The sequence below is a fragment of the Anser cygnoides genome, chromosome 1, assembly GCF_040182565.1.
Source record: "Anser cygnoides isolate HZ-2024a breed goose chromosome 1, Taihu_goose_T2T_genome, whole genome shotgun sequence".
NCBI classification, from domain to species: domain Eukaryota; kingdom Metazoa; phylum Chordata; class Aves; order Anseriformes; family Anatidae; genus Anser; species Anser cygnoides.
This window is the reverse complement of record NC_089873.1, coordinates 48933605-48951466: the sequence shown is the minus strand read 5'-3', so window position 1 is coordinate 48951466 and position 17862 is coordinate 48933605. Positions and strand designations below refer to the sequence as shown.

General features: G+C 51.9%; 1 protein-coding gene across 2 annotated transcripts; it reads left to right on the top strand.

The window, feature by feature from the left end:
- Positions 1 to 7251: 7251 nt before the first annotated feature.
- SOCS2 (suppressor of cytokine signaling 2) lies at positions 7252 to 10791 on the top strand. 2 transcript variants are annotated; one of them, XM_066995043.1, is made up of 3 exons: positions 7532 to 7660; positions 8420 to 8678; positions 9239 to 10791. In XM_066995043.1, the coding sequence occupies exons 2-3, from the start codon at positions 8525 to 8527 to the stop codon at positions 9685 to 9687; spliced, it is 603 nt and encodes a 200-aa protein (XP_066851144.1). In that variant the 5' UTR covers positions 7532 to 7660; positions 8420 to 8524; the 3' UTR covers positions 9688 to 10791. The 2 variants fall into 2 exon arrangements, with proteins under 2 accessions (XP_066851137.1, XP_066851144.1); XM_066995036.1 differs by lacking the exon at positions 8420 to 8678 and having other exon boundaries at positions 7252 to 7660; positions 9239 to 9727.
- The last annotated feature ends 7071 nt before the right edge of the window (positions 10792 to 17862 follow it).

Below are 17862 nucleotides of genomic sequence, written 5' to 3'. Positions count from 1 at the left end.
ATCCCGTCCCGTCCCGTCCCGTCCCGTCCCACCGGAGAACTGCCGCTGCTCTGCCGTGCCGCCTGCGTGCCGCTGCCAGCCCCCTACAGCACAACAGGCTGGCCTCGGGCGAAGTAAGGCAGCTTCAGAAATGTGCGCAAAAGGGGGCTGCAGACTTCATACAGACCAAACCCGCTCGCTCACATCTGTGTCAGGAACCGGGCTGGGGAATTAGAAGTGCTCGCCTGGATTTTCCTCAGGGGAGGGAACGGGAGCTGGTGTAACAAACACAGCGAAAGCTCACGCACGGCAAAACCACTCAACTCTTGGAGCCTGTCGAGGGATTCCCTCCAGGATTAGCTGTGTTCGATTTGGGATTGCTGTGTGCCTGCCAGCACACAAAAACTGTCCTAACACAGGCAAGTATGTGGGGCAGAAGCATCACTCTTGTTCCATACAGATGCGGACTCCTGCGCGCTGGCCTGTCTCATGCAAAAGAGGCGGCCAATTGCTGAACCATCCCTTAGCCCCTGCCCGAACAAAGCCTGACCACAGCGGCAGGTTTTGCAGCCTCCTTCCATTTAGCACGATGGGGCCTGAAATGCCGGGGAAAAACTCTGCTGGGCGTCTCTCTGGGCCAAATTAATTCCCAGAGGGACCTGCTTATCGGTTGTCAGAGAAGTGAGCTCTGAAGAGGAAGCTAAAAGTGATGCTAAAATTTTCAAGTACAGGACAGTGGCACTGAAAGGCAGAAGAGACTCCCAGCCCGAAGCTAAACTTGACAAAGCTTTGCATGTTCTTTGATAATTCCGGATTTTATTTTCCCTCCCCCGTTCATTTACAAAAACGGAGATAATAACGAACCTCCGCAAATCTGAGTCTGGTTACGCAGAGCCATCTGTTAATTCTGGTACATGGCAGCAGAGGGCATCTAAGGACTTCGAGTCACATATGGCACGGGATTGGAGTCAGATGGCGGGGCTCCTGCCCTCGCCCCCGGCCCTGGGGCAGAATGAGCCCCCTGTGCCCCCTTCCCAGGAGCCCAGCGCTGAGCTCGCTGCAGCTGGGGAAGGTGCCCACACCTCGCACCGAGAGCTGGAGCCGCTCAGGGGGAGATGCGAGAGTTAATCTCCCGTCCCTGCTGCCGGCAGGCAGCACAGGTGGCTCAGGTACAGGGTGAGGGGAGCCAGAAACTGCTCCAGGCAGCCCGTCCGATTTTGTCTGCCACTGCTGTGGCCGCCACACGGCTGGCCAAGCTGCTCGTGGAGGGGCAGCCCTCCTGGGAACGGGCAGGCGGCGGCCAGGGGAGGACGGCTGCGGACCCGTGTGCTTTCCGCAAGGAGGAAGGGCAGCCTGCTGTTAACGCTGCTGAGCCCCCAAACGCCGGCCTGTCCGTCTGGCCTGTGCTTCAGGTGACTCCTAACATGTCGGTCGAGATGCCTGGAGCCTTCCCGAGGCAGAGGACGGGCGCAAGTCGGCAGCTGGCAGCCAGCAGGTCTCCTTGCAGCCTGGTCAGGCTGTGGGATGCTCCGCGCCCAGCCTCCCCGTGCGGCGGCAGGGAAAGCAGACGCCTCGGTCGCCAGCCAAAAGCAGCATCAGAGGCAGGTCAGGTTCATTTCCCGACGCTAACACTACATGCACCGATCTGAAAAACATATTTGAGGTGAGCACCATGCACACATGCCACGGGCTGAATATTTTCACTGACGGTAAGAAGTTTAAAATCGTAGGAGCGCATTGATGCCCATCGATCACCTTGTTATTCAAACCCCTAGGTGTAGCAACATGTCAGGCCTTATGCTGAAGTCCACAATAGCCTTAGTCTGAAATTTAAGGGTGGCTTCAGCTCAGGAAAAGGTTCTACTACTCTCTTAATGATTCGCAGTACTCCTGAAATGATATTCATCTGTCTGCTTTCCATGGCAGCGCTTTCAATCATAAACACTTAATTGTAGGAATTCATCCTCAGGGCCAAATAGCTCTGGGTGAATTAAACCATCTTCAATACAAGAACTAGAACAGCGATTTAAAATTAATCTTATTCTGAAGGGAGACGGTTTATTCAGAGGCATATAACCCAGTTTCTTCTTCAGCCCCTTTTTACTTTGCACTCAAAACTCTCCTTTGGAGATAGCCACTGCACCACCTATTTTAATTTTCCTTATTAGTCCGAGAGATGACTGCTTGCCAACAAACGAACTTTAATTACTTACAGATTGGCAGAGCCCAGGAGAGCTGCCTGCATGCTGTCTGTCAGAAAAAAAACTTGTTTCACAGACATTACTTCCTCTCTTTTACTCGGAGAAGTAGGACTCGCAACTGGCAAGAAAACATCTCGAGCCTCCTCAAGTATAAAAGGCTTGTTTTTTCTGGCAGCAGCTAGGACAAGAATGCAAGATTTCACAGTGCTTTCAGCTGTGCTATCTCTGGGGTTTTTCTGAAACAAAGACAAGGGTGTATGTTTCTCCAAATATCCAGAACTTCAAAGAGGGTGAGTGCAAACATATGTACCCATAGGTGTGCGTCTGTGTACACACCTATGCATTCTTTCTTAGGTATATACACACTTTCTCGGCCAAGAAACAAGCAAAACAAATAGTACAGTCACAGCATCGCATGCTATAGTCCGAGTATTAAAATTCACAACAAATACTCTCCTAGCAGTTGTTGAAAACGACTGCTATCAACATGGTGCTTGCTAGCAGTCTTCTTGCCGACTGTGTTGATAAAAAGGAAGGGTAACAGGGAAGAAAATGCTGTCAAAGCACGAGTATTTACAGCCCATCCCCAGGTAACTCCCAGCAATATTTAGCTCACCCTGGTCAGATCGACACTGCACATTCACATGAGAAAAAACTAACAGAGCAGACTTGGTTGCCTGCTTATGAAGAAGCCTAACACGGGGTAAGGTGAACACTACTGTGTAAATTCCCCTTTTTTATAGTTAGTGCCCTGTGCCACCACATGCCACTTTTCCTTAACAAGTAAAGCCAAAATATTTTTGTTATTCTTTTTAAAAAAAAATTAAATAGTAAATTGGAGCAACTATAAAAGCACTGCATGTAACATGTTTTTAATTAAAGAGCCTAAATGTGTCTAGCAAACCTCTTGATGCAGCTGAGGCCTCTGGATGCTACCGTAAGTTTTAAGAAGTACAGAGCACGTGATGAGACGGAGAAGGATTTAAATGTCACCTTTCTATGGTCAGAGTTTCGGGCTTGCTGCTGACTGTTCATCTACCTACCCACCGAACCGAAGGAAATGATCCTTCTTTTTCTCAGCCATTTCTGAAAGAAAATAATCTGGATGTTATTTCAGCATACTGCTCTTAGTGCTATCTCCTGATGGCTTGCTTTTAAATTACAAGTGCTGGATTTCTTTTAGAACATCACCGATTCATAGAAACCACTCACTGAACTTTTGATTATTCTCCTTCAGCAAATGTATATTCTTAAGAAAGATAAAGCATTCATATCCGAATGGATAGAAATGCCAGGAAATAAGGTGGCAGCTGGTTAAGAGTAAAATTGTTTGGTATACATCATAATTTATTTCATCAAAACATTCTGTTCCTCGGGCAGCTGGAAAGAGCCGTGTGATCCCATTTATGAAAATACTCGTTTTCTCTCTGCTCTATTTGCTACGTTTTAGGAACTCTCTGTGAAGCATGCAAACCTTCCTCCTGGCTGCAGGCTGAGAAATTCTCCGGGGGCTTTCATCGCAGACTTCATTCGTGGTGTGTATCCACAATTAACTTGCTCTAATTTGCTGGAGGGAAAGGCTCGATATTCCCATCCCCTGCCCGAGAGCTAGCCGTGCTGCCTGACCACCGTGACCACAGGGCAGGGCAGTTACACGTTGCCATTTACATCTGCTCAGGTGAATGCTTGTCAAACTCTGGGCAATAAGCAGATGTGTCTGATAAGCAATATCGAGCCTTTTAGCTGAAGCAGATTTTATCTGACCAAAGGGCATGTCACGGATTTGCTACACAGCATCTTCAGGGCACAGGGATGCAGAGAGCAAGGAAAGGCCCCTTTTATTCTTTCAGGTAGCTCAATAAATCAGCTTTAAGACTCTTCAGCGAATCAAAGCAAATTTAGCAAAATCAGCCGGGCCAAAAATGCATTACCCCCTTCTCTACTCACGTCATATTATATAAATAAATCAGCGTGCTAGCTCTCCAGTAAATTTGGCATACTTTTCAGGAACAAAGTGAAAAACATTTCTAGCAACAGGCACTTCACGCTGTTGGGAAAGTTCTGCTGCCTCCTTCCTTGGTCATGAGAAGGATTTTTGCCTAAAGGAAAACTGAAAAATAAACCCACTCGTCCCTCCCTTTCTCTTCGTGAACATTTGACAAAAGTCAGAAATGTAACATATTCTGCTGTTGTTTTCAAGAACTCTTAATGTTCATGTCTTCACTATTAATCTAAATCTTGATTTTAAATATCTACTGTATGGATGATGCACTGCCCAAACCAAAACACTTGTGCACGGTAGAAAGGGTCTGGAAAACAAATCAGAGATTTTTGCAGTTCGTGCCTTTCATCCCCAGCAGGACGAAACACTATGAAAACTGGCTCAGAAGATTCATAACCCTATAGATCCAGGCAGTATTTGTCCCAGGACTGCTACCCCAAAACATGCCACCAAAAATAAATAAAGCACTCGGTTTGAGTTGCACTTACGAATTTAAAATCCCTGTCTATGCAAAGTAATTCTCTCTTCATATTACTACATATTACTAATTTGAAGAATTATTGTTTGAACATGGCAAATTAAAAACTTGATTTTGTTTACATGATGGAAAGCTTGGTTTTCAAAGCCTGAGATCTCCCTGCTGCTCCTTTTCTCTTTTTTTTCTCTATTTCCCACCTTTCTCCTGCTCTGTTCTGCTTTCTTATCCAGTAAAGCACTAAAGGCAGAGCAAGTATGTATTAAACATCCTAACGCCAAAGAAGCTAAAAAGTAGCTTAAAGTAGTTTAATACACCACATGTGGCCCATAATCCCAAAAGTAATTTAATTTAATCACCTTTTCTTACACTAAAAAATTATTTTCTTCTCCCCTGTGGCTGTGTGAGAGACTCGCACAGACAGAGGAGGAAAGCAGCTAACTAACAGTGCTGAAAGAAAAAGTGAAACGTCCCCTTCTCCCACCGAGCCTCTGGAGCTTGGGGGAGTCTCAGCGCAGAGCATGAAGGCAGCTCGGCACCGAGGTACTCTTACGAGGTGCCAAAAGCATCATTTAAAGATCGATTTGCACTTTCAAGGTTTGAATTTCATTACTCTTGCAAATTTATCAGACCTCTAGTATTATTTTTAAGAGACATTAACTTCCCATGGAAAACTTAACAGAACTCCATTTAGGAAAGATCCTGCTGATATACTGCCTCTTTAATTTTTATTCTCCCTTTTTCATAACAATATCTGAAGTTTTAAGTAACAAACATTTATTGCATTCTCCTGTTCTTGTTTCTCGTTCACCACATAAATCACAGTCTTCCTCTCCGTGCCTTTCTAGCAGCCAGCTGTGGTTTTAGAAACAAATTATTACGACTTCAAGCGACGAATAAACAGCAGAAGCAAAGCAAGTCCTGAGATCCTATCCACGTTAAAAATGTCATTAATAAATAACAGAGGAAAAGAGGACTACAACAGCTGCGAAAAGCAGCTCTGGATCGGGACAAGATACATTGCTTTTCTCTCAGATGGATTTGTGAACTTTAAGGGAAGAGCCCTAATTTGAGGACTGTTGTAGCAAAGTTATATATTTTGGAGAAAAAGATTTGTACTTGCATATACATATGGAGAATGATTTTAGCAATAAAAATAAATCGGTATTCCATCAAAAAAAAAATCTTTTGGACGTAACGAAGCCAATGCAGTTTTGAAAAAAGTGAATTATACTTTATGCAAGGTCTCTCATCACCGGTAGCAGAAGTGTTAACTAAATTGCAGAGGACCCAGACCTGTTCTGTCCCCTCCTCACGTCTACCCAGGGAGAAGCCAGTGGGCATTCCACAGGAGCGACTGGCAGCCGGACCCGAGGCTATCTGAACTGCCCGGACGAAAACAAGGACAAAAATGACCTTCAGGACCTGTGTTGTTTTAAGCCATTTCTGAGAATGCTTAAGTAAGAAAGACCGTGTTTGCCTTTCAGCTCCCATTTTAGACCTGCTTTGTTGTCGGTGCTTAAAGCCACATTTTTTCATAAAGAGAACAAATTCAATTCGAAAGCACCCAGACGCGACAAGAAGACGAAACCACGCTGACCAGTTCACTTAACAAAGCAATTATTATTTTTTTTTTTTTCCTGCAGAGGAATCGCTTCGGCTACCGAACTCAGCAGCGATTTCTAAGAAAAAGGCGAATTATTAACTCCGCCGCTCTTCACCCACATCCTCAGGAATCGCGCTGAGAAATCACAGCAGCCTTTCGGAGAACGCCTCGGTGGCCACGTTATTAAAAAGCTGCTCGGCTCCGCGATATACCGGGGGCACGGAGCCGAGGCACCGGCGGGGCTGTCGCTGTCGCTGTCGCTGTCGCTGCCCGCCGGGGCTCGCCCCCTCCCCTGCCCCGAGCCCCCCGCCGCCGCCGCCCGGCTCCGCGCGCCCTTTGCTGCCTCCCCCCCGGCGGCGGCTGGCCCGCACCCCCCTGGTTTTTTGGGGACGAGCTCGCACTGCCTCCCACCTCCTCGGCCCCCCGACACCCCTCGTCTCCTCCGCCTCCCGACCCGAAAACGTCGCCTTCCCAACGCTGCCGCCGGCTTTGAGGGCGCTCCCGACCTTCTGCCGGGGGCCGGGGCGGGCTGGGGCCGCTTTCGCTTTGTTTCTGCCCCCTCCTGCTCCCGAAACCCGGCTCGGGGGCCGGCCGCGCCCCCCGCGCTCAGGTGCCCGGCGGCTGCGGGGTGCCCCCCGCCGCCCCCCCCCCCCCCGCCTCCCTCCGCCCCCCCGGGCACTGACCTGCGGCGGCTCCGCGGCCCGGCCCGGCCCGGCCCCCCGGTGGGGTCGCGGGGGGGGGGGTGGGGGGGGTCGGGAGGCGGCCCCGGTGCCCCGGAGGCCGGGCGCGGGGGGAGCGCGGCGGCCGTCGGGGGCCGTCGGGGGGGGGCGCGGGGCGCTGGCGGGCGGTGCCGCGGCTCCGGTGGCGCGGCCCGGGAGCGGTGCGGCGGCGGCGGAGCGGGGCCGTCACATGATGCGGTTCCTGGAAAGTTCCTGGAAAGCAGCCTTTGTATGGAGCCTGCCCGGGCGGGGGGGCGGCCGGGGGGAGGATGCCCGCGCCTCCGAATCAAAGGCGGCACGGACCGCTGGCTCCTGCCCGCTCCCGGCGAGGAGGGGGGCGGGCGGGCGGGCGGGCGGGGGCTGTTTCCCCACAAGGACCATCCTCCTCCTGCTGCTGCCTCCTCCTTCCTCCTCCTCCTCCTCCTCCTGCCGCTGCTCTCGCAGCGGCAGCCGCCCGTCCGCCCGTCCGCCCGTCCGCCCGTCCTTCTGTCTGCGTGCGCCCGCGCCGCGATGCCGCCGCTCCCTTGACGCCGCCGGCGGCCGCAGCGACCCGACCGCCCCGCCTCCGGGGGCACCGGCGGCACCGGCAGCAGCACCGGCAGCACCGGCAGCAGCAGCAGCAGCAGAAGCAGCAGCGGCAGCAGCAGCGGCAGCCCCGTCCCGTCCCGCCGAGCCCCGGTGAGTGCCGTGCCCCGCGCCACCGGAGCCCCGCCGCCGGGCCGCGCCTCCCCCGACGCCCCCCCCCCCCCCCCGCACCCCCGCGCCCCGTGCGGTCCCGCCGCGCTCCCCCGAGGACGGGGAAGGGGACGGCCGGCCGGGGTCGGTCCCGCTGCCCCGGGGTCTCCGGGGCGGCCGCGGCCGCACCTGCGAGGCGGCGGCGCCCGGTCCCCGGGGCGGCTTCGAGGGGGCGCCGCGGGAGGGGCGGGGGGCGGCGGGCACGGGCGGGCGGCGCTGGCGGCGGCAGGAGCCGGCGAAGTTTAACCGGGAAAAGTTGCCGAGCTGCGCCGCGGGGAACTTGCGGGGACGGGAGGCGGCAGCCCCGCCGTAAGACCGGCGGCCGGTGCGCCCGCTAGGTAGGCGGGAGGCAGGGCGAGGGGGCTGCGAGCCCCCCGCGCCGCGCGGGACCGGCCCCTCCTCGCCCCCCGGTGGCACTGCCCGGCTTGGTGGCCCCGCGGGGCCGGGGCTTTGGTCCCCGCGCGGGGATGCGGCGGAGCGGGGGGAGCGGGGGGCGTCCCGCAGCCCTCGCCCCCTCCCCACCGCATCCCCGCGCGTGCGGGGCCGCGGAGCGCGGCTCCTTCGGGCGGGCACCGAGGCGAGACCCCGGCGGCGGGGAGGGGGGCGGCGGAGACGTCCCTCGGGCCGGGCCCCCCCCCCGGGGGTGCCGGGCGGTCCCCGCGGGCCGGGCCCCCGCTAACCTCGCTCTCTCTCCGCTCGCAGGCGGCGGCGGCGGGGGCCGGGCCGGGGCCATGCCCCCTGCGCGGCGCTGAGCGCGGCGGCGGAGCCCCCCGGGCGCCCCCGGCCCGGCGCCCCCGGCGCCCCCCCATGACCCTGCGCTCCGCCGAGCCCCTGGAGAGCGCCGGGGGTCCCCGGGAGCGCTGGGGGCGCCCCGGGGCGGCGGTGGCGGCCGCGCCCGTCGCCGAGGAGCCCCGGGAGGCGGCGCGGCTGGCCGCGGCCATGGAGGAGCTGCGGCGCGCAGGTAAGCGGGGCGGCCCCGGGGGAGGAAGAGGAGGAGGAGGAGGAGGAGGAGGAGGAGGAGGAAGAGCGGGGCGGCGCGGCGCGGAGGGGGCTCGGCCCCGCGGTGCCGGGGGAGAAGCGAAAGCGGCGGCGGCGCCGCGCCCCGGCGGGCGCCCGGAGAGCCGGGAGGGGGAGGCCGGGGCGGCGGCGGGGGCAGCGGGGCCGGGGGCACCCCCGGTGCCCGGAGCTCCGTCCGCCGGGAGAGGGGGCCGCGGGGAAGGGGCTGGCATCGTCGCGTCCCCGCCGGGAGCGGGACAAGCGGCTTCGCCGCCCCTCCGTGCCCAGAAGCCCGTCCCGGTGCGGGGCGCACGCCCCGAGCCCAGCCGGGAGGGGGGGGGGGGGAGGCACCGTCAGGCGGATCGCTGCCGAGAGCGAGCACAAAGGCACCGCGCCTGCAGGAGCCCAGCCTGCAACAGCGAAAGGAACGGGTGCTGCGGCTCCCTCAGGCAAAGAGCAGGCGGCTCTTGAACGAGCAGGCAGCCGGCAAGAAGTAAAACTCTGCTTTCTGTGCTCTCGTGACAGGATGGTACTGGGGCAGCATGAGTGTTGCTGAAGCCAAGGAGAGGTTACAGGACGCCCCCGAAGGGACTTTTTTGGTTCGGGACAGCTCGCATTCAGAGTACCTGCTGACTATTTCGGTAAAAACCTCAGCGGGACCGACCAACCTACGCATCGAGTACCAGGACGGCAAGTTTCGGCTGGACTCCATCACCTGCGTCAGGTCCCGACTGAAGCAGTTCAACAGCGTGGTGCATCTGATCGAGTACTACGTGCTTATGTGCAAGGACAGAACCGAAACGCCCTCGAACGGGACGGTTCATCTTTACTTGAACAAGCCTCTCTACACGACGGCTCCATCCCTGCAACACCGCTGCCGGATAACGATAAACAAGTGCACAGATCAGATCTGGGAGCTGCCCTTGCCAACCAGACTAAAAGAGTACTTGAAAGAGTACCGGTACCAGGTATAGCTATCTTTTCTCAATGCCTCCATCGTAGAGTAACTTTTAAATGCAATTCTTAAAATCAGCCAAAGAACTGAGTAACCAGTTGCACGGCTCAGCATGGAATTCACTATCAAAACAGCGGCAGTTCTGGGGAAAGACTTTTATTTCAGATGCCACAAAGGGAGACTTTATGTAGGATAATCCCAGCCTGCATCCTCGGGGGTTCGGCAAGGTGGCGTGCTGTCCTTTTGAGAGGCGAGAAGCCAGGAACCCCTCCGGATCGTGTTGCTTTGTCGATGGCATAAAAGTTGCACTAACTGCAAAGTGCTAACTGGAGCGGTGGGACGGGGAGAGACCACAAAAGTGGTCAAAGACGTGCAAGAGCGCAGAAGTTGTCAGTGGTCTGATTCCGAGATTCATTTGGTGCTGGTGTTCATATAATCCTGAGAGCTTAACTGGATCACACTGTGATAATCTTGCCAAAGTTATGCAACTAATCAAATCCAGTCAAAAAAGCGATCATCCATTCAGTTTTTATTGAACTCTAATTTCTGTGCTTTTCTGCAAGGAAAGGGGAACTGAAAGCAATCACTTTAAAACATTGTTTTTCAAAGTTCTCTAAAAGCTGATATTAAGGAGAAATGCCACATCTTTCATAGGAACCCAGTAATTTGCTGATTATACCAGATTGGTATCCCAGAGTCTTTGTTAACATGTTAACATCTTCCCGGTGGTGATATATCCATGCTATTAGTGCTAAGCCTCTTTTGGCTGAGGCTTTAGGACTCCACGCTGCAGAACTGCAGTCGCTCGGTTCCAGTGTCAAAGCATGGATATCAGCAGTTACGGCTGTCTTCTACAGTGTAGAATGTTTTCTTCAGCTTCTTTCCCAAAATATGGGGAAATCTGGATTGATTTTTTTTTTTAGGAGATCGGTTTTTTGTGTTTTTTTTTTTTTTCTTCTTCTTCTTCTAATTCACCATTGTAGCTATCAGACTATTACTCAATAAAAGCAATCAGATTGCACACCTATCTCGATCGTTGTACGTATGGATGTGCTACCATTCAGGAGACAATGACGTTAAGAACCTGTAGCATTTCCCAACCACCACTTCAATCAGCGTACCTGGGTGAATACCCCTGCTTTGCCCTTGTGGGGCTGCTCAGAGGTATAGCTGGTTTATGCTCAGATTAGTGGTTTGGAGGCTGCCTGCTGAACTCCCATGGTTAGTATTAGCGTGGGACATTGTTTTGTGTGTTACAGCAGTCCCCCAAATGGGAAGATGGGGCTGAGACCCTCAGCACCCCTTCCTCTCTCTAAATGTAAAGTATTTAATAGAAGAAATATGCAGGGTGGGGGTACTATGAGAGCAGTACAGAGGGAAACTAGGGCATAGATGCATTCTCAGTCAACAATTTCATAGTTTTAACTCTTTCCCTAGCTTACCTTAATTAAAGCAAATAGACTTGTGTTTGAACAAGGAGGGTTGTCAAGACTTGCTGTAGTCTAGCCCTGCCCAGGCTGAAATAGAAACAACATAAACCGATCTTGTCTTCCCGGTGACTTAGCCGCCCGGTGGTGCTACCCAGGTGCTGTGTCCCTCTTCCCACCCTGGGGCACTGGCCCATGCCTGGTGGCACTGGGGTTTCCAGCATCGTGCACTTGGGCTGTCCCAATTGCAGAGGCAGAACTGAGTGGCACAGCTGCTCAGACAGGGAGGATGCCAAGGTGTAGGGGATGGTCCCTGGCCCCCCCGGCAAACACTGGGTATGCCAGCATTGTTCCCCTTCTGGGAAAGGTGGCTTTTCTCCCTCCCCCTCCTCGGCTGCCATTCTCTCTCCCCGAATTTCATGCGAGCAGTAGTGTAGAGTCGGGCTGGGGGCAGTTTTCTCCTGAAAAACAAAACAAAAGCTTTTGTTACGTAATTTTTTTCCCACGCCCTGCCAAAATGCAGCCGTGTTGGACGGCTTCCACCCTCCGCTTCCCACCCCAGCGGAGCCCTGGCGCCGCAGGGCCGTGTCGCTGTCACCTGGCCGGACGTGCCCGTGTCACCGCGGTGCTGAGCAGCGTGTCCTGCGGACGGAGCAGGGAAGGAGCTGGCTTCCTGGGAGCACGTCGCTCGGCAAATCTGCTTTCCTACAGTTCTCGTCCGGCCCTCACCCGGCGATGAGGTAGCTGCCGTACAGGACAAGTCACCTCCGTTAGCCACCCGTGGTGGCGAGCCGAGCTCCTTCCCAAGCAGCCCCCCCCGGCCTAGGGGTTGGAAGTGACGACCACCGCTGCTGGACGAGGCAGCCGGAGAAGAGGCACCCGTCGGGTGCCGGAGGCGGCGGGGCAGACGCAGGGCTCGCCACGCAGCTGCTGCGGGTGGGCCGAGGCCAGGCCTGCCCCCGGCAGATGCGGCGCTGCTCGGGGTGGCTCCGGGGGTGCCCCCAAGTGCGTGTGGGTGAGCCGCAGGCTGGAGACAGCGGGGCGAGAGGGGGCAATGCGTGGTACTAATCAGCAGGGGTGCCCGGGCTGCGGCATCGAGCCAGGAGACGGGCGGCCTCCCGCCGCGTACGGCGTCCCTCGAGTTCGGTACGGTCAGGAAGAAGTAGGGTCTGCAGCCGGGATATGCTCGGAGCTACGAACAATATTTTGAACAGACTGGAGGGGGAACTAGTCCTCTTTGTATGAAAGCGGAGCTCTTGTCCTCATTAGGATGCCAGCCCCAGGGCTGATGCATCACACTCGTAAAACCGAGCTTTACTGTAGCTTGCTGCAGGCTCGGCTTCACCCTAACGCAGCACGGAGGGATGACACGCTCTGGGACAAGAAATGCAAGGACAGCACATGATTAAGATTGCAGTGGTGAAAAAATCTCACATGTAGACCCCATGAATTTTCAGGCACAATCTTGCGGTCCAAACATTTTAAAGAAAGGTGCAGTGCTTTTTTTTTAATTGTTATTTTTTAATTTGTTTTTGACTTTATGGATGTTGCTGTGGCTTGCTCACAGCACTAGCTTTTAAATTGCGGGCTCTTCGGATTCCCAAAATGACTTCTAACTGATATATGTCACCCTGAATTGCTAGCACGGAGTGTTCAGTGAAGTCAGTCTCACAGGTTCAACACCTGTGAGTCAACCAAAAATCATGACAAGGACTATAATAATTTTTACATCTTTTTTTTTTTTTTTCCTCCATGTGTTGGTTTAGTTTTCCATTTTTAAGTCTCGAGCTTTCAGATTTTCCAGTCTAAGTCTGGAATGTTAGTTTCTGAAAACATCTTTGTTCAAATTAAACAAAAGCTGAGAATCCCACAATCATAAAAGTGGATGATTAATTTTTATTTTTATTTTTTCCCCAAGATGGATGATGAAAATGCAGTTTGTGGCTGGATTTAGCCGAGCACTAAACCTAGCAGAAATGTGATCTATGGTTCCATTTTAGCTGTCTGGGCATTTCCCTGGCACTGGTATTATCACCAGGGACAGAAAATGGTTCAAGCACAAGATGGGTGGGTAGAGTGGGAATGCAACCAAGCAGCTGCACCCATCGCATTAGAAGTAATTTTATTTTAATCTGATCTCCTCAGTATTGTCCTAATTATAATTTATGTAACCACATTCTAGATAAACAATATCTAAGCGAGAAAGAAAATGGTTCACAGGAATATGGGGTGGGGGTTGTTTATTGTTAAATCCTAGAACAGTCTGGAACTTAGTCCTCACGGAAAACTGTGGGGCTCTGAGATTTGAGACTCTCACTAAATTTCATCACCTTAAGAAACAGAATCTCATTACAATAGGAAGGACAGTGTTGTGTGGTTGCATGAATTCCTATTTCTTAGTTACCTCTCATGTCTTAGAAAAGCGTTCCCGTGGGGGAATGACCCTGTCACATGTAATTCAAAAGCTCCATTTACTCACATTTTCTATTCAAGAGCTTTTTCTTGTATTCCTCATAAAATTCCTCCGGACTTTTCCTTTGGATATAAGCTTAGGATTTTTCTTTGTCCGAAGCACATGATGGGAATGAGAAGAGAGACTTTCAGACGTGGGTCTACCAGTCATTTGAAGTAAAGCAAAACAAAACCTCTGCTGACTTTGCTATCACTAAAATAAATCTGGGTATCAAAGTGACTGCTGGAGGAAATAATGGCTTGAGGGATGCTAAAATGTCTATTGCTGGTTTTCAGTAGTTGTAAGAAACTTCTCTGTCAGAGGAGGGGTTAAAAAAATGAAAACTGCAGAAATAAAGGAAAGGTTTAGTAGATAAAGCATACAATTTCCAGAATAGCTAGCAGTTACTTAAGAGGGTCTGTATGCAAAAGGTGGTGGGGATGACAAGCTACTGGGGTATCTCCCGGAAACCTCCTCTTCCTCAGTGCTAACCTCAGCAGGTCCCAGTATGCTGCTAAGCCCTTCGCACGGCTGGAAATGCCTGGAAACAGCATTCCTCTGACACATAACTTCAGATCACCCAGACCCGAGCTCACTTTACAACACCATGGCAGTTTGCCACGGTATTGCTCAAACGGGCTCGTTTCCACAATGGGCTGAAGATCAGCCAAAGACACTGGAAGGCAGCGCCGCTGCTACGGGGCTGCGAAGGGCGGCGGGGCCGGACGCTGCCGGCCAGCATCGCCTCCACGTCTGACGGGGGGCACGCTGCGGGCAACGGGGAAGGGCACAGCACGTGGGGGACCCTGCTCTCACAGCGGGGACAGAGGGCAGGAGGGACAGCTCCCGCGAGAGGTGGCACTTGGCAGGAGATGTGTGCGAGGAGCTAAGCCACAAGGGTGCAGACAGGGCTATGGCGTTCTGGTAGAGCTCAGAAGCCGAGGGAGGGGAGGCAAGTGTCAGCACACAACTGTAAAGCACGTCCAGAGAAAGTCTGGCTAGATAGCTCAACTTCAGGGGGGAAAAAAATAGGCTTATAGCAAAACCAGTCTGTCCTGGTCCCAGGGTTGCCAAGGGGATGAGGGATTAACTGTGTTTATTTATCAGGTTATCTTTAGGGGCTCGAAGTAGCCAGTTCCTCTGAGAAAGTCTATGGGAATGTAAAAACACAGCACAGGAATTGCTGTGTTTAATCTCCTTGATAAACTGTGGCTTTTATTCTGCTTAAATCCTACCGAAAAAAAAGGATTGCACCTTTTTATTATTATTTTATTTTATTTTATTATTAGTCGTTGTTGGTGTTGCTTTTTCCCCAGAGTTGGAGCCACTAGCTCTCCAGGAACTGAAATACCAAAATAATATCATTACTTTCTGTGACACAAAGGAGGAAAAAAAACTGCAGGAGCAAAAGCTCCTTAAATTAGCATAAGAAAGAAGCTGGCAGTTACTTGAAAAGAGTTCCAGTAGGAAATACTCAGGAAAAGTTCAGTGCTGCTTGCTGCACAGAACAAAATACATTAATAAAATCCCCAAATTCAATGTGCCTGCCTTAATTTCTTTTTCATCGGCAGGCAGGGTTTATGCAAGTCAAACCTTTTGTTTTCAGACCGGTTGTTACATAATTGGTGTTTTGTAGCTGAGGACTGTAGTTTGGTGCACTGTCAGTTAACAAACGGTAAATGCAGAGGTACGTTAAACGTGGGAAAGATTGAAAGCCCAGTGCAAATTCTTCTTTCTACTTTACTGAAGTTATTATTTCTCAGACTCTAGATCAGGGTTGGTAACAAGAATTGTAACAGAAACAGCTGCGGGGTGGACATTTGAAAGCTGTAAACCTGCTTTTCAAAATGCTTTGTTAGAAGTTAATTGTACCTCTTCAGGTTGCAGCCCCCAGACAGGATCTGTCCAGCTGCAGCTTTGCACCCACACTGTCTGTCTCGGTGGGAATGCCCAGCCTGGAGGGGTTCCTCTGGGCACCTCAACCCCACGCCAGGCACTTGCTTTTTTCTCTCTTTTTTCTCACCTAGAGCATTGCTTGTTGACAGTCTGCAAGGCAGGGGAAGTTGGGGATCAGCTGCTAGTGTTTATGGAAATTTTAGCTGCCTCGCTTGCTTTTCAGAAGAACAACATTAAGTGTGACTGAGCCTGTACTAGCTGCAGTTCCCATATCTATAAAGCGGGAGGCGAGCTTAACATTTCGTAGTTTTCCAGCGTGGGGCGAGGAGTTGCTTGCCTCTCAATTACCACTGACAGCATTTAAGCCACAACGATGGCGATATCTCCGAGTGGCTGCCTTGCTCAGCAGGGAGAAGAGAGTAAGTCAGGGAAGGCAGCTTCTTGTCTGCCTCCACGGCGGTGGAAGTGGCATCACAGCTCCTCTGGGAGCTGAAGTACTGCAGGCTGAAACCGAGTGCGAGAAGATAACTGCAGTCTGGAAACTCATCTGTTTCCTTTAAGCCCCCCGATGGAAGATGCAGTGCCCACTTCAGGCTGCCGAGCCAGCCCCCTGTAAGCACGAACGCCCCAGGTTTCGTTTTGAAAGGGAAGAAAATCGAGTACGAGGACTGTTAATCGAAGGCTATTTTTTGTTTGAAAACAGGACATATGGAAGAAGTATAAGCAGCGGCAAATCCTTGGATAGGCTACCTGCAAAAACTTTCCATGAATCACTACTAGCTCATCGAACGCTTAACCTGAAAGTATGAGCCTTTAAAAATAGATGTGCTCTATGTGGGTTTGTCCAGCTCAAAGCCTGGGAAAGAAGCAGTGGATGACAAAAATCGGTAGTTAGTCTCCTCTCAAATAAAATGAATCTCCCTGGCTTTATCTGAAATGCTAGACACTCATTTCATATGCTGTAATTTGCAAACAAAAGAAGTTCATTTTGTGATAGGGTTTCAGGCTTGAATCTTAACTCCGTTTACTTATTTGTCAGTATTTAATTTTCAGAATAATTTGTTAATTTCTTTGTTCTCCCATAAGTAAAATGCTTGCTTTACATAAAAGGAAAAAAAAAGTTTCAGAAGTCTGGACTACTTAGAGGCTTTTCGGTATTTCCAACTGTCTCCTGAAAGCATCTTTAAATTAAACTTCAAAAACAAACAGAGAACTACATTAATTCATATGCTTCAAGAAAATGGACTGAGAATTCCTTGCAGGAGAAATATTGAGTCACATTTTGCAAACATGCATCGCAGGTTTTTTATTTCAATTCACTGCAGAGGTTCCTTTTCTCTGGAACGAATACGCCAGTTTCACATTTGATGCCTGCCTCTTTTCTCAGAGCTACCCTACGTGCAGTTTTTGGCCAGGGATTATTAGCACCAAGCAGCACTAGGAGTTGTTACTGCAGTACTGCTAACAAACACTTCTTTTTCTTATCGAAACAAGTGTAAATGTATGTACTACATACATTTACATGTATGGGCACTACATAGTCACTTCGGACCCCAGTGGTTTAATGTTTTGAAACTTTCTGTGCTATATCTTACCTCCGTGCTGGACATGCCTTTTAATAAAACAACGCTTTTAAGGACTTCCGTGACGCGTCACCTCCGTTTCATACCCAGTGCTCTCTTTGAAGCGCATTAATTCAAAGCCTTTACCATTTCAATGAGGGGGAACTTAGGAAGAGGTGTCGGTCCAGCCTGGCACCCTCTCGCAGGAGCGAGGAGCCGCTGGTGGAGCCGCAGGTGCCGGCAGGGAGGTGAGGCGCTGCCGCTGCCCTCAGAGCCGCCCCGGGCACCAACCTGGCCTTCGGTGGCTGGCACGGGATGCCGAGATGCTGGCGTTCGGGAGGGCCACGCTTGCAAAGGGGCGTGCAGCGGCGTGAGGGTGAGGAAGAGGATGGGGAGGAAGGGCAGGGAGCGCCGCCTGTGCAGGTGGTGGGCGGCAGCGCCTTGCAGGACCCTCTCCTGCCCCTCAGCCCGCAGAGCTTGGGCCGCCCTGGCTCCCATTTTAACAGTGCTTTTGAGATACATCACAGTCAGAAATGTTCTCTGTGCTCATCTTTCTAAAGATGACAGTCAGCCATATAATATATGTTTCTTTTTTCCATCTTCATTTCAGGGGTTTTGTGAGAGATTTAGCCAATTAGATGTGTTTTTAATAAACAAATCTAGAGGCTCATATTTCTTTTCTTTTGTCCATAAAGTTGGAACGCTGTCCTACAGACAATTGGAAACAGCATAGTCCTAATAGATTAAATCTGGTTGCACAAGTTTTAAAAACACAATTTGGCTCTCGTTATCAGCAGAAACAAATTAGTATGCAGAAAACAAAGAAAATGCATACATGCAAAGATGGAGCTTAACTC